Genomic DNA, 13,487 nt, shown 5'->3' with positions numbered 1-13,487 from the left:
GCTGCAAGATGGCCCAGCGGACAAGAAGCAAGCTGGTGTGACAACATTCAGGTCCTGCTGTTCGGCAAACTCAAAGCACAATGGAGGCCATGAACACACATTTTAGATTCATGGCTTTCCGCGCACATCGCAGGAGACCGTCGCAGCACGTTGACAACACAGCAGTCCGAGCGATGCTCTCCGCTGGCTGTAGTGTATTGGGCGAGGGTGTAGAGATAAGAAAGAGCAGAGAATGCGATCTCCCCTCAAACGGTGGGAGCACCAATCTGTGCTGAGGATGGCGAGGACTCTGGAGCCTGCAGGATGCAGTTATCTCTATTGACACTCGAGCTGAAGCGAGGAAAAGAGGGGTCGGAGCTGATGCTCCTGTTGACACAAATGATACCTGAATTCCTCCCCCCCCCCCTCCGCTCTCTCCGTCCTCCATTGGGTTGTTCCATTCTGAGCTTCTGCACAGCTTCGCAGAATCGAGCGCAGCCAAGGCACTCGACTCTTTCGCTCAGGTTTCTTTTTGAGCGGCCTACCTCACTGAACGAAGCCAGAGGGTTCCGTGCACAGCAGGGCTGCTGCTCCAACAAAGAAAGGGGGGCTTAGAGGCAAGAGCCAAGACAATCCCAAACGGCAGGAACCTGGTGAAAGGGGAGTTACCTGCAGAGATCAAAAATGTATGGACAAAAGAGGCCTGAGAAAAGTTTGTCTTGAGTGATTGCCAAACTCTTTGAGTTGTGTTTTAGTCAAGCACATGACCACTTTCTGGATGTTTGTCAGTGGCTATTGACATGGGCAACAACTCTTCTGCACACTTAATTATCACTTCTTGCAGCCGTAAAGGTAGCTGCCATCTGCGTTCACGGAGCGGTCACTCAAACGCAAACAAAATGTTGTGTGTGTTTTCGTTTGTGTCTGTGAGACGGGATGTTCAGACAGTCTAGCAAAGCCCAAATGAAAACCATTTAGCCCGGACCCACCACCTACAGCCTGCAAAGTCCCAATGATTTAGGTGGAGAGAGAGTCAGAGGACATCGATCAGAGCGGGCCGCCATCCTTGCCATGACAAATAACCACGATTAAAGAGCTAAATTGGAGTAATTAGACAGCTCCGAGCGCCCACAGCCCCCCCCCTCCCCACACACACTCCTCCATTAACCCCCCCAACCCCGAGGATGGATAGTTGTGGCCCGGAGACCATCCTTACGCTGACGGTCATCGGTTTGAGAAGGAGGCCGGGGGTCCCGGTGTGTGCGTACTGCTTCTGACCGGCAGCGATTCGTTTCTACGCTTGATGTCTGAAGAGAAGAACCTCTTCTCTATTTTTTCCACTCAAGTCGTCCTGCTGTGCGCCCATGAAACTCTGCAGCCATCAATCCCGCTGCAAAGAGCGCAGAGGCAAAGTGAGGCCAATGCAGTTAGCGAGATTGAATGGCTGTGGGAACATGGGGAGGCAAGCCCAAACACCCACACGTTGCCATTTCCGGGGCAGAATCAAAACGACACAGTGATCCACAGTACAGAGAAGCAGAGAGGATTTTAAATTGATGCTCTCTACAGTCATATATTTTGTGGTTAGAAAACAGGTACTAGCTAGACCAGACAGAAAGAGGAGCAAACAAAAGAGCACAGCTTTCTCTCACTACATAAAGCCGCCCTTTTCACCCCCCACCCCTCCCCCCCTCCTCACAGAGGAAGCAGATCAATGGTCAGAGCACAACAGTCCGACACCGCCTCGCTTTCCAAATGCTCATCTTCTCGAAAAACAGAATTTATAGCTCTTTCTTTCCCTCGGATTTTCAGTTTATAGGACACAGGCTTATCGCCTTATGACACAGGCTTGCAGGAAAGCCTCAACAGAGAGTTATTTATTTACTATTTGCTTAAAGCAACTCTTAAGAATAAGATCCAAGCTAGGCACATCTCTTGCAATTCAAACAGTGTCACTGCAGATTTTATTAATCAATTCCCGAGCAGCAAAGAGCCACGATGCAGCAATTTAGCCGCTGACTCAAACCCCCCTTTTCCTTCCTGTCTCACTTCCATCTTCCCGTCTCACTTCCATCTTGACATTGATTTCTGGTGTGCCATTAAGTACACAAAAAAGGCAAATTCAGAAATACATCAACGTGGCTTTTTTCATAATACACACATGTGTGTCTAATCTGTTTACTTTGTGAAGCAGGAGGAGCATCTTGTATCTACTGACACTGAGTTGCAGAGATGCACGGGGTCCATGTGTTTAAAGGGCGTCCCACGTAGCCTGCCGATTGGAGTGAGTTAAGAGAGCTCATTAGAGAGCCGGGAGAAGTCGAAGACGCCACAGGAATTGAGATTGTGCACCATCCTTGCGCCTCGATTACCGCCGAAAAACACCACTGGAAGAGAATGTGGACCCTTGCATGCAAAGCGGCCCTTGAGCTGTGTGAACAGTGTTGTTGTATTGTAGCCAACCTTGCTGTAGTAACTTGGCCTTTGCTGACACCATCTCCTCCAAGAGGCACTCTGACAGATAAAATGTATCGGACCGACAGTGCATCTAATATACTTAAAAGGGCTCTGCAGCGGCGGAGCACTCAGATGACTCGGGGGACGTTGCCAGGCGTCGGATAGCTAAATGAATAGACTTCTTTAATTGCTCAGCCCGTCTAATTGGCTCTCGGGGTGAGGCCATCACTCATGACAGACTATTTACCCGGGTCTTATCTCTGGCGAAGGGCCCGGACGGTTTGGGTCGGGGGGGTTGGGTGTAAAGTGAGGAGGGGCGTGTCTGCCATGCTGTCAGGGTTAGAGAAGGAGGCAGGTTCCCAATCTACCCCCCCCCCCCCCCCCCCCCCGGCATAATCCTTCACACAGGCGTCAGTCAGGACGGGGGCCGGGGGCGACGAAGACTCTGAGCCTGCTGGCTTCTACCCACAACAAATGAAAATAGACCCCAGCCACCATTTTAATTGTGTTTAATGTCTGGCATCGCTCTGCCCCCCCCCCCCCCCCCCCCACACAGTGTTCTATTCCCGCTCTATCCCTTCTTAATCCTGCACACATGCACTCACACGCTCAAATTCAAAGAGGAACATTACAAATTGGAGAGGCGTGGGGAGCTACACCGAGCCAAGTCGGCAAATGAGATTCTCCTTTTATTACAGCTTAACGAGATGAGTCGAGGCCGTCCAGAGCTCGAACACTCACAAGCTCCGTGGCTGCCGCTTGACGAGTGTGTGCGTCTGGTCAGCGCGGGTGTCTGGTCTCCTTGTGTTCTGCCTCATTAGTGAAGCTGCTGCCTGCCACCACACTGTTCCACAAGACATCATGACTCTTTTGCACCGCTCTCAAACTACGCCTACTCCAAGTGGAGTTTTGATAGATAGCCGCTGTTCAACTGTCTGACAAGCACAGTCCAGCTCAGAGAAGGAGGGATGGGTGGAAGAATTAGTGCAAGAAAGCTGTAATTCATCTCCACCTTCTCAAGGTGCATTTGTTTAATTCATCTCTCTGAGATGATGTAAACAGAAAGACATTTGAAAAACGCCCGTCACACATACTGGAATTCAACTGGCCTTGACCCCCACTTGCCTTGCATTCAATTAAATCCCCCTCCATTCATATATATAAGGAACTAGACGGCTTACCACAAATGACAAATGTGATGCAATTAAAATGTCAGGTATTACAGTGAAAGTGAAATTTCTCCTTACCGACGCAGAATCACAAAGATTGCCATTAATAACAACTCAGCTCGCCTGGAGTTTGACTGAGAGCTGTGGTTATTAAAGTAGCACATGTGCGTGCATTCAGATTGTAACGTTGTGATGGAGAACACATACTACTACGATATGTCCAATAACGGGAAATGCCCTTTTCCACTTAAAGAGTAGAGCCCGCCTCCGCTCATCACTTTCATTATATGCTGCTGAAACTCAGATTCATCCCTACATCTCTTCCAGAATCGACTGATCTTTCCATCCTGAATAAACTCCAGTAGGTCCACACCTCTGCTGCCCGCTCGCTCACCCACTCTCGCTCCCGGGATCACCCCTGTTCTCCAGAACCTTCACTGCCTTCTGCACAGCTGCCCCCTCCCTCTGGCTCTCCCTCCCCCAAACACATGCGAGACTACAACGAGTGACATATGGTTCCATGGTCTAAATATTTAAGCTTATCTGTCTTCTTCCGCACTAGAACAGTGTCAAGGACGGGGCCGTTCACCGGCTTGCTGATTGTGAACATTGCTAATTATCTTAAATGGGGCAGCTGGCCAAGCAGGAAGCCAAAATGGTCCCTGTAGAGTCCTTCAGCTAATATGGAACACTTTCTGACTCCAAGAGACAGTTTCCTCCTGGATCAGAGCATCCCTTCACCTGACAAGCCTGGTATGTGGCAGACTTGATTCCTCCGCAAAATGCTCATCATGGACGTATCACACACACGTATAAGGAGAATGTAAAATATGCTAAGAATTGCCATATCGACAAAAACTATGCTATGCAGCATTTCCTGACAAAAACAAAGCCCCTTATGTTTAATGCAGTCGCCTGCAGGGACGTTTTCTCTTATTCTTCCTAATTGGGATAGAAATGACTTTTGGCAGGTTGCAGATTTTAAATGTAATGTTTTGGGGCGGTGTGTGAGCTCAGCACCCCTACAGGTACACAGCTGTCCATGTCAAGTGCTCAACCCCACAGAGAAAGCTTTCATGGTTTTGCAACCAGCTCCATAATAAACAGATTGTACAGGAAAGATAAACAACTACTGTTTCACTAGAAATGTTACTGTCCCTTGACATCAAAGCAGCGTTGTGACTGCAAAGCCTGTAATTGCTTGCTTGGTTTTAATGCCCAAAGATAGTGGGTTTCCTGCAAGAAAATGTTACTATTCTTTATTATAATCATGACTGACTGACTTGACTGCACATACTGGTCATCGAGTACTTGTTTCTACTCAATGATCCATCTGTGAGAATTTATCATTACCAAAATAAATGCCCCCCCAAATTGTTACGTAACACCAACGCTTCCGCACTTTTTCAGGGAAAGTAATAAGTAATAAAGAAAGAAAGAAAGTAATAATTAGGTGGGCAATATTATACGTGCAGCTGATGAAGCTGCGTGAAGACCCCTGAGCATTTTCCTTACAACAGTTTGTGATCATTTGTTAAAAATGCTGCTTTGATTGCTCGTCTTCATATATCATTTAGGCACCTTTTACCTAAAACAAATCATGTATCTATTTCCATTATCCTCTCTGGTACCAAAAACAAAGTGGACCACTTAGTTGCTAAATGCTCCACTATGTTCACCAGCTGCTTGCTGACTGTGTGTGTCTGCTGCTTTTAGAGCTGTTCTGAAAATGACACCACGAGAACTGAGGAAGTTTAAATGTAAATACCAGACAGCTAAAACAAAGCGAGAGTCGCTGTGAGGCTCCATAAAGCCGAGTGGAGCTGCTGATTCATGTGACAACAGCGTGTAGGCTCATTACGAGCAGGGACCCCCGTCACATAACCATTTGTTACAAGGTTGTTAGGACCATAACGTCGAGGCCTATGGTGTTCATGTACTTACCCCTGCTCCTCCATCATCTCCTGGAGCTCCATACATTTCAGCTCCACCCTCCTTTTCCTCTCATGGTCAAGAATCTCCCTGTGTGGCTTTTTCAGCAGGACTGGCTCTGCCTCGGGCTCCTCCTCCTCATTATCCTCCTCCTCCTCCTCCTCCTCCTCGGTACCTGGCTGTCCCCCCTCAGCTTTAGCCTGTAGCAGTGCGGTCGGCGTCAGCCCAGCTGATCCTGCAGCTGTACCTGCTCCTGCTCCGGGGACCGCGGCCTGGGCCATCCCGTTAGCGCCATCCTTAGGAGACGGCACTCGCGCCGCGTCGTACATGGTTCCTGCGCTCTGTGGAGACAAAGGCGGTGGCAAGGAACAGTCAGAGGAGCACTGGGTAGTTTTATTTTATGTTCATAAATTGGAGCGTAATCGCTTCAAGAACTCATCTCAGAGGATTTTTTAATGTGTAACTGGATTATGCTTTTCTGACAAACAGGGCAGAGAGTAAGTACCTGCACTTCACATGGCATACGTCTAGTAGGATGTCCTGTAAAACTGACATCGTCTTCCCTGCTGGAGCCTGCTGAAGGCTCTTTTACGGCTCCAGAAGCACAGTAACCCAGAAAAACCGCACACTAATATCTAGCTTGGTTGCCATGCGGGTTGCCATTGTAAACCATTTTGCAACAAATTCTTACCCTTATAAGTGTCAGCAAGCAGCAAAATATGAACCTAAAATGGATCATATTTGCTGCGGTTTTTATTTTTTTAATATTACTGTTACAGTTACAACCCAAACCACGCAACATCTGTTTGAAGAGAGAATGGCGATGCAAATTAAGTGGTTTGTGGAGGAATTTTTTTTAATAAAACAATGAATTCAACTGACAACTGACAACCTGCACTAAAACTGCAAAATGTCTTAATCATTCACAATACAAGCTGACTAAAAATGACAACCATTTGTTCAGTTTCGGCAGCCCAAAAGCTGTCAGCCTGGCAACCACACTTGAAAGTTAATGTTGTGCGAAATGTAACACTGAAAGGTGAGCTGGGATGTTAATACCTCTGGACAGGCTGCAGCGTTTCTGCCAGAAATGAGCAGCACAAACATTCAACATACTGCACACACACACACACGCACTTGCATGCATGCATTGCCATTGACAGTGGCTTCATCGTCATGACACAGCGGCCCGGTGGTGCCTCAAACGCGGACGGCGCGGGGAGGGCAGTATGCAGGACTATAAGGACACAGCGACTGTGACAGATTTGTAACGAAACAGCAGACAGCGACATTGTACAAAGTATTGATGCAACTTTTGTGTTCAGTATTTATGACACCATTGCATCAATACTGAATGCGTTCTTTATTTTTGACTCACTCGACCTTTCCGTTTGGGGCTCTTTCTCTGTTAAAAGGATGAGGTTGTCATTTTGGTGAATGAAAAATAAAACACTGTCTGGTACAAGTGCTGCATAGAATGATCATGATGGATTGTCCTGTTCGGGCCGCTGTAGAACATGCAGGAGGAGTAAAAGGCATTCGCGTACCCACGAGCCTCGGCAGCCCGACACTCTGCCTTCTCCCTCAGCAACTAATGGCTTCATTTTTCACAGAGGAGCCCAAAAAAAAGCTTGGCCGAGGCACTTCATCACTGTCACACAAAACGCAGACGTAGCAGACGGCACGACAACGAGGCCGGACAGACGGACCGCCAGATCTACAGTCGCGTCTCATCCCGACTCATTTCGTCCTAATCACAGGGACTCCTGTGCCCCCCCTCCCCGAAGAAAGGGTTTGACTGGTTAATAGAGATGTGGTTGTTTGTAAAGTGCCCAGCGCTGCTAAACGAGCCGTGCATGTGTGTGCTCGGCTGACAGAGCAGGTGGGGGGGACAGCAGGAGGCCCCGTTGCTGAATCTATTATACAGTAAATCAGCACTTGATATTCCAAGACAAGTCATCGCTCATCTGCACGTGCTCGCCACAAGTCCGTGGAATATTCTACCTCTGTAACCCTGGACAGAGTTCAAGATGACATTCAGGTAGACAGAGAAGGCCTTCTGCATTAGATCAGATAGACGTCAAGTACAACAGCCTTGTTTTCCGCTAATGGCAATGTAAGAAAACCAGGCGGTCAGTGGCTCTGGAAGCTTAAGGAGCTTACTTCCCAGGAGGGGAGGGAGTGAAATTCCCTGCAGAGCCAGATGTGGGAGTCAAAAGCTGCGCACCAAGCGCTGCGTCTGTATTAAACCGTGCTGTAAATATCGAGCCATCTCATTACACAAATGCATCATTCCGCAGTCCCTCCTTCTGTTCCCCAGTGGGCGTAGCGGAATAATCTATTCCTTTTCAAATTAAGACATCTAAATTGTTTAACTGTGTAATAAAAAAAATGGGGAAAAAATCGGAACAGAAAGGGAGACTTGTCAATGAGCTGATGAGGTGGCGGAGCGCACAATTAATTGTGCGCGAGTCCTCTGCAGGGACTGACGGTTATCTGGAACTGCTGTAATAATGGCGGCACCTCCCTCCTCTGCTGTGATTGCGAGGGCGTACAGCACTGTCATTTCCTTACAAACACTGCTTGTAATTAGTCATTATGCAAAGTGAAGTTGTTAAGCCGCAAATGGACACCATTTCCAATCCCGAGGAGATAATGTGCACTTCAACATTCAACATTGTACTTCTGATTGCTCTGAAATAAAAGAGCGATTAGCTCGTGCTTTTTCTCTCCGTCAGGCGGAGGAAGCTGGCTCCTGTTCTTAACCCCTGCCGCTGGTTCCTGGATGGGATGCTGCTGGCGTGGAGTAGTGTGGAGTGTTGCCGCTGCAGAGCGCAAACCTCACACAGCAAAACAAGCCTGAGGACGGAGGACAAGCACTGTGGAAATGTTGAGTGGTGACTTTAATTTCCATGCAAGTGTCATGGTCTGATGACACGGTAACCCGCGCCGGTTGGACTCATCTGATTTACAGTGGAGGGGTTTCATACTTTAAGCTCAATTAATAGGGACAACATTCACCGCGGCCACACAGTGAAAAAACATCTTTCTCTCATTAGCGATCTAATGTCGCATTAGGCTAATGAGACATCCGAGGGGATTGTCTGGACTTGAGCCCCACATTAATTATGATGATTTTATTATCTTTTTTTTGGAGGATTGAATCTGAAAACATTAGTGAGGTGTAAATGCCATAGTTTGAGCCATAAAATCACTGAGGGTATTTAATGGATGGATTACCTGTTTACAGTCTGAAAGATTAGAAGTTCATTCACATACAAAATTGCCCTCAGAAGCTCCCAAAGTAGGAGGATAATCTAGGATGTTCTGTTTCCTGACACTGAAATACAGACCCTTTTGTTGAGTCTATATTAATGACACCTGACTGGAAGAGAACGTTGGCTCAGCTTCTGATATTCAAAGTATATTATGATAATAATTATTCACTAGTATATACCAGGATTGGGATTTCTATTTTCAAGTTTCTACAAAGTTGGATTTACTTGTTCACTTGTGGGGAAAATATAAACGTGGCGGTCAGATATAAAATACAGCATTTTTGTCTACAAACCGATTACCAGATGAAACATTAATGTTAGCATCAACACATCCGAACCCATAAAAGTAATGGCAATCATTGTCAATTGGCCCAACCCTCCGCTGCTGCTCCACCGGGCTGTCAGCGCTACTATGGAGCTAAACACGCTCCGTGAAGAAATATTACCTCATTTTTGGGAAAGCAATTTCAGAGAAAAGTCATCGCTTCAAAATGTAAGTGACGGAGCAACTTCTTCCTGGGAAGCCAGATCAATCACTAATGTTATTTGGTGTTTGATTATAAGGCTCGGTATGATTGGCCAGTCTACGATAGAGAGGGCGGTTTTGGTAATTTGGTACTCAGTTCTTCATTAGCCCCATCAGAGCACGAAGAAAATGTGCATCTGGTTCTTTACAGCATGTTTACTGTGTCTGAATCTATGAGGATAGTGCAGTTTTCGGACTGTTTCAGTACAGAACATATGAGCGGCCATCTGTGCATTTAGTCTGTAAGGCGCTGTAAACCTAAATGCTGCACATACAAGAGTCAACAGATTGTGTGTTTTCTTCGGCAGCAAATCTCTGAATTCATGACTGCAGGTTGTGGATGACTGCAGTCGGCACTTGAATGTAAGCAGGAAGATTAGATTATTTTCAAAGGTCGGTGGCAGAAAGCTTCTCAGTGTGGCCCAAACATCCATCGTTCATTTTTTATTCATGGAGCTTTACATATGTTTGTTCTCCCCCAGAAATAAGAAGATGCTGCCGTCAAAAACTATATTTATATATTATTATTTTTGATTAACTGGAGATGTGTATTTAGTGGATACATTTAAATATTCTGCTTCAATTGTTGTATTTCATCAGACACAAAAAAGGGACAAAAAACATGATTTTGGAATAATATATTGTGCGTGAGCTGCACCGCTCTCTGAAAAAAGCCACATGGGTTCATCACTATTTTCAGCCAATATTGATCTGAGCAAGATCCAAAAGTGACCCAACATCAATACTGAAGATACAGTACTGCACTCCTGCTGCCCATTGCAACAATCCACCATCATCAAAAGACTAATTGTTGATCCATCTCATCATATCCTCTCCTCTTACAATCAAGTCTGATTAAAATCTATAGCTGGATTAATGGTGCTGCCTTTGCAATTAGAGTGGAATAACACGCAGACAACAGACAGACAACAGCATTTACTGTAGAGTAACAAGCTGAGGACTGGTCCATTTGTAGCCACTCTCCCTGCTAAGAGCCCACTCCTCATGCATGCTAGGTCACTCTTTGTCGTGCACAGAGGCTCCGATGATTGGATCTCCCTCAGTGGTGGCTGCTCCTCAACCGTGATTGCAGGGTGGTGGTAACAGAAGCTGGAAGAAACATCCTGGGTGGATATCTCCCAAAACACAACAACGGCCAATCCAAATCGAAGGCAACCCGAACATATTTGTGTGCATGGGTTGAAAAGGAAGACTTTCTCCCAAACGACCTTCGCTAAAGATCCCCCGCCTCCCTCTGTCTCCCCCCCCTCTCTTTCTGTAACACCTTTCCTCCACAATAATTTCCCCCTTGGCTGGAAGCTTGTGTTTTGTTTGGAGCACTTTGGCACCCTGAAGGAGGTGTTTCAAGGTCAGCTGTGTCTTCATTCGGGGCACGTTGGATCGCTGTTGGGGAACAAGCAACTTGTCTTTTTATTTATCTATCTTTTTTAAAGTTGTATAAAGGGGGAATCCAGAACTCGGGAGAGGAGGTGTGAGGAATGGTAATAGAGAAGCAGGAAGGAACAATCATACACAGTGGCCTCGCTTGAACGCACAGATGGGGATCAAACGTTTTTACCCATTTCATTTCTTATTTGCTGCTGTTTAGCAAAGCTTGTGTAGTTTAATACTGGTTCAACACTATTACGATGAGCCTTCGGCTCAGATTTGGTCAATTTATGCCCAGGCACAGCTGACAAACCCTAAGTAGAACGTGAAGTCAGATCGTCTTGAGCTTGTTTTACTGTGAAAAGACATTTGAATACATGTAACTGAATATTTCAGCATTTGGTGTACAGTTACAAGAGGGGATCAAATCAAATCTGCATTAGATTTGGTTAGTTAGAATGCAGCTGTGTGTTTACACACAAAGTTGCAGATCGCAGAAGATGGACGCCGTGATGTATTTGGTTTGAAATGGTTATTGTTGAAAATGAAACGTCAGATTGTTTGTTCAGAAAAGGACGGCCCCTTTAAAAAATGACTTCACAGGAGATTTTCAAACAAACTTCTATAGAAGCCAGGAGAAGAGCGAAAAAACATTTCCATAAAAGCCTTCAATCAAGAAATACGGTAAAGTTCCCATAGAGGGAATGCTATTGCAGCGTCTACGCTAAGCCTCATTTATTCCTTTCTGAACAAACAGTTGCCTCTTGGTGTCGTCTCGCACACACAGTGTTGCCTGTAGTTACCAGTAAGAGAATATTGAGATATGACGCGATATGTGACCTGTAGACATTGCTGGTTTCAAACTGCTACATTATTTAATTGCAATTCATATTCTTCATAACGCAGATGTTTTTTGCATATATTGTTAAACAGGTTCTCACTTCATCATGAAAAGGCATGGTGTTAGAATGAGTGCAGAGAGTCTCTGTAAAAGTCCTCCACTTAGAGCTGCTGCAGCATTGAGCGAAGCACAACATTTCTACTCCTTCAGGGGTAAAGACAGGATACTGCAGCGCTAAAGAATCCCAGCTTAAGCAAACACCTCCTCTACAAACACAGAGCTCTGCAGAAGACTACAGCTAATAGTAGGAGCCACTTCCTGCATCATCGGGAGCAGATAACGCAAACAGGATGAGGACAAGTGCAGATCAACATACTAATGAGTTGTACAAGTAGGGCGAGAAGGCCGCTGCAACATCAGGGCCTTTGGCGGAGGAATCATCGCCGGCAACCTCAGAGGCAGAGTGTGACGGAAATAACCCAGCGCTGTCCCATTTTCCTCCCAGCCGGAATACTGAGAGTCCCCTCAGAGGGAGGCAGAGATGCTGTCTATAAGGTCACAGCTGGGCTCATGCTGGCAAACAGCTCGGCTATGGGTTGACAATCCGGAGGTAGACACAATCGACCTCGGAGACAGGCTTTGAAATGTTTGGCCCGCTTTGCTCCTCTGGGATCAAACTGAGTTTTTTTTTTTTTTTTTCTTTAAATCTCTCCTCGACGGGTTTGCGTGCGCGCCAGCTGGCATCGTGGCACCACTGCACCACTGCAGTCACGCGTCTCAGACTCATACACTCCAGCCGTGTTTTTCGTGCGCGGCGTCTCAGAGGCAGGAATGATTAGCATAGGACTGCCTGTGATGCGATTAGTGGGGTCACTGGCGGGGGAGAGCTGGCCTGAGGTCTGTGCGCCCGAGTCAGTCCCTGCATGTCAGATCACCACGCAGCACAACACGCCTCCCTCCATGCAAATCCAGCCGGATTATAGATTACAAATATTCTTATATTATCCCTCTTCTGCATGTTGGAAACATGATTTTACAAGTGCAATGAAATTATCTTGTAATTATCCATGATGTTCTTTTTTAAACTGGGGTGCAACAAATATACACAAGTCCACACTTTGATCAGCACGCAGAGTGAAAAGTATCAGATTTGTTTCAGAAAGGACTACCGAAACGCAACTCTGAACCAAAGCAGTTGTTTCCTAAATGCAGGAATACCATCAGGGGTTTCCATCAGCAAGCCAGTTACAAACACACATGAATACATTATTATAATATAATCATACATTCAGGGACTCTGGAGGTACTGGGACTTTGCTTCTCTCCTCATTTGCTAGAGGTAAGCAAACTTTAATTAAAGCAGGACGGTGGATTACCTAAAATACAAAGCGGTTGGCGTAACAGAGCGTCGCTGGGATTATGTATTTATACTTTTTAAAACTTTTTTGTAGGATTGGTGTTATGGTAAAAATATGTTATAACATTGTCTTGTGCTAAACCTGTGTCTCAAGTGTCTGTGTTTGACCCTGATGTGCAAAAGCAGAAAAGATTTAAGGTTTCCATATGCAGCTTTGTCTGAAAAAGGGAGTTAACTTGCTGTCACAGGCGCTCGTACAAAGGAGCAGTGTGTGTTACCCTCATCTTAACCTTGGTTCTTATCTCGACTTGGTTTGCAACTTCTCGTACCTGCCACTGAGAATGGCCTTCCTATGTGTATAAAACTCAGCGTTTTTACTGCTCGGAGACGCCATCTCCACAGAGCACTGTGATACGTGCTGGTGTATTTGGCCTCCTGCTTGCAAGCAATAAATGGACTTTTTGCAACTTTGATCATTCATCAAGACTCTGTTTTTTAATTAGATAAACATTGAAAGAATTTATTCTCTTCTCCCGAAGAAGTTTTATTGAAATATTCC

General features: G+C 46.0%; 1 protein-coding gene across 1 annotated transcript in view; it reads right to left on the bottom strand.

Annotated features, from left to right (window-relative positions):
- srrm3 (serine/arginine repetitive matrix 3) overlaps window positions 1-13,487 on the bottom strand; it is a 57,585-nt gene that overhangs the window by 24,952 nt on the left and 19,146 nt on the right. The window contains exon 2 of the mRNA XM_078106152.1: window positions 5,550-5,878. Within this exon, the coding sequence (XP_077962278.1) occupies window positions 5,550-5,866 (317 nt within the window). The 5' untranslated portion in view covers window positions 5,867-5,878. The remainder of the gene's footprint in view (window positions 1-5,549; window positions 5,879-13,487) is intronic.

The sequence above is a fragment of the Gasterosteus aculeatus genome, chromosome 7 (assembly GCF_964276395.1).
Source record: "Gasterosteus aculeatus chromosome 7, fGasAcu3.hap1.1, whole genome shotgun sequence".
NCBI lineage: Eukaryota > Metazoa > Chordata > Actinopteri > Perciformes > Gasterosteidae > Gasterosteus > Gasterosteus aculeatus.
The sequence above is the reverse complement of the archived record's forward strand: the minus strand, read 5'-3'. Positions and strand labels throughout refer to the sequence as shown.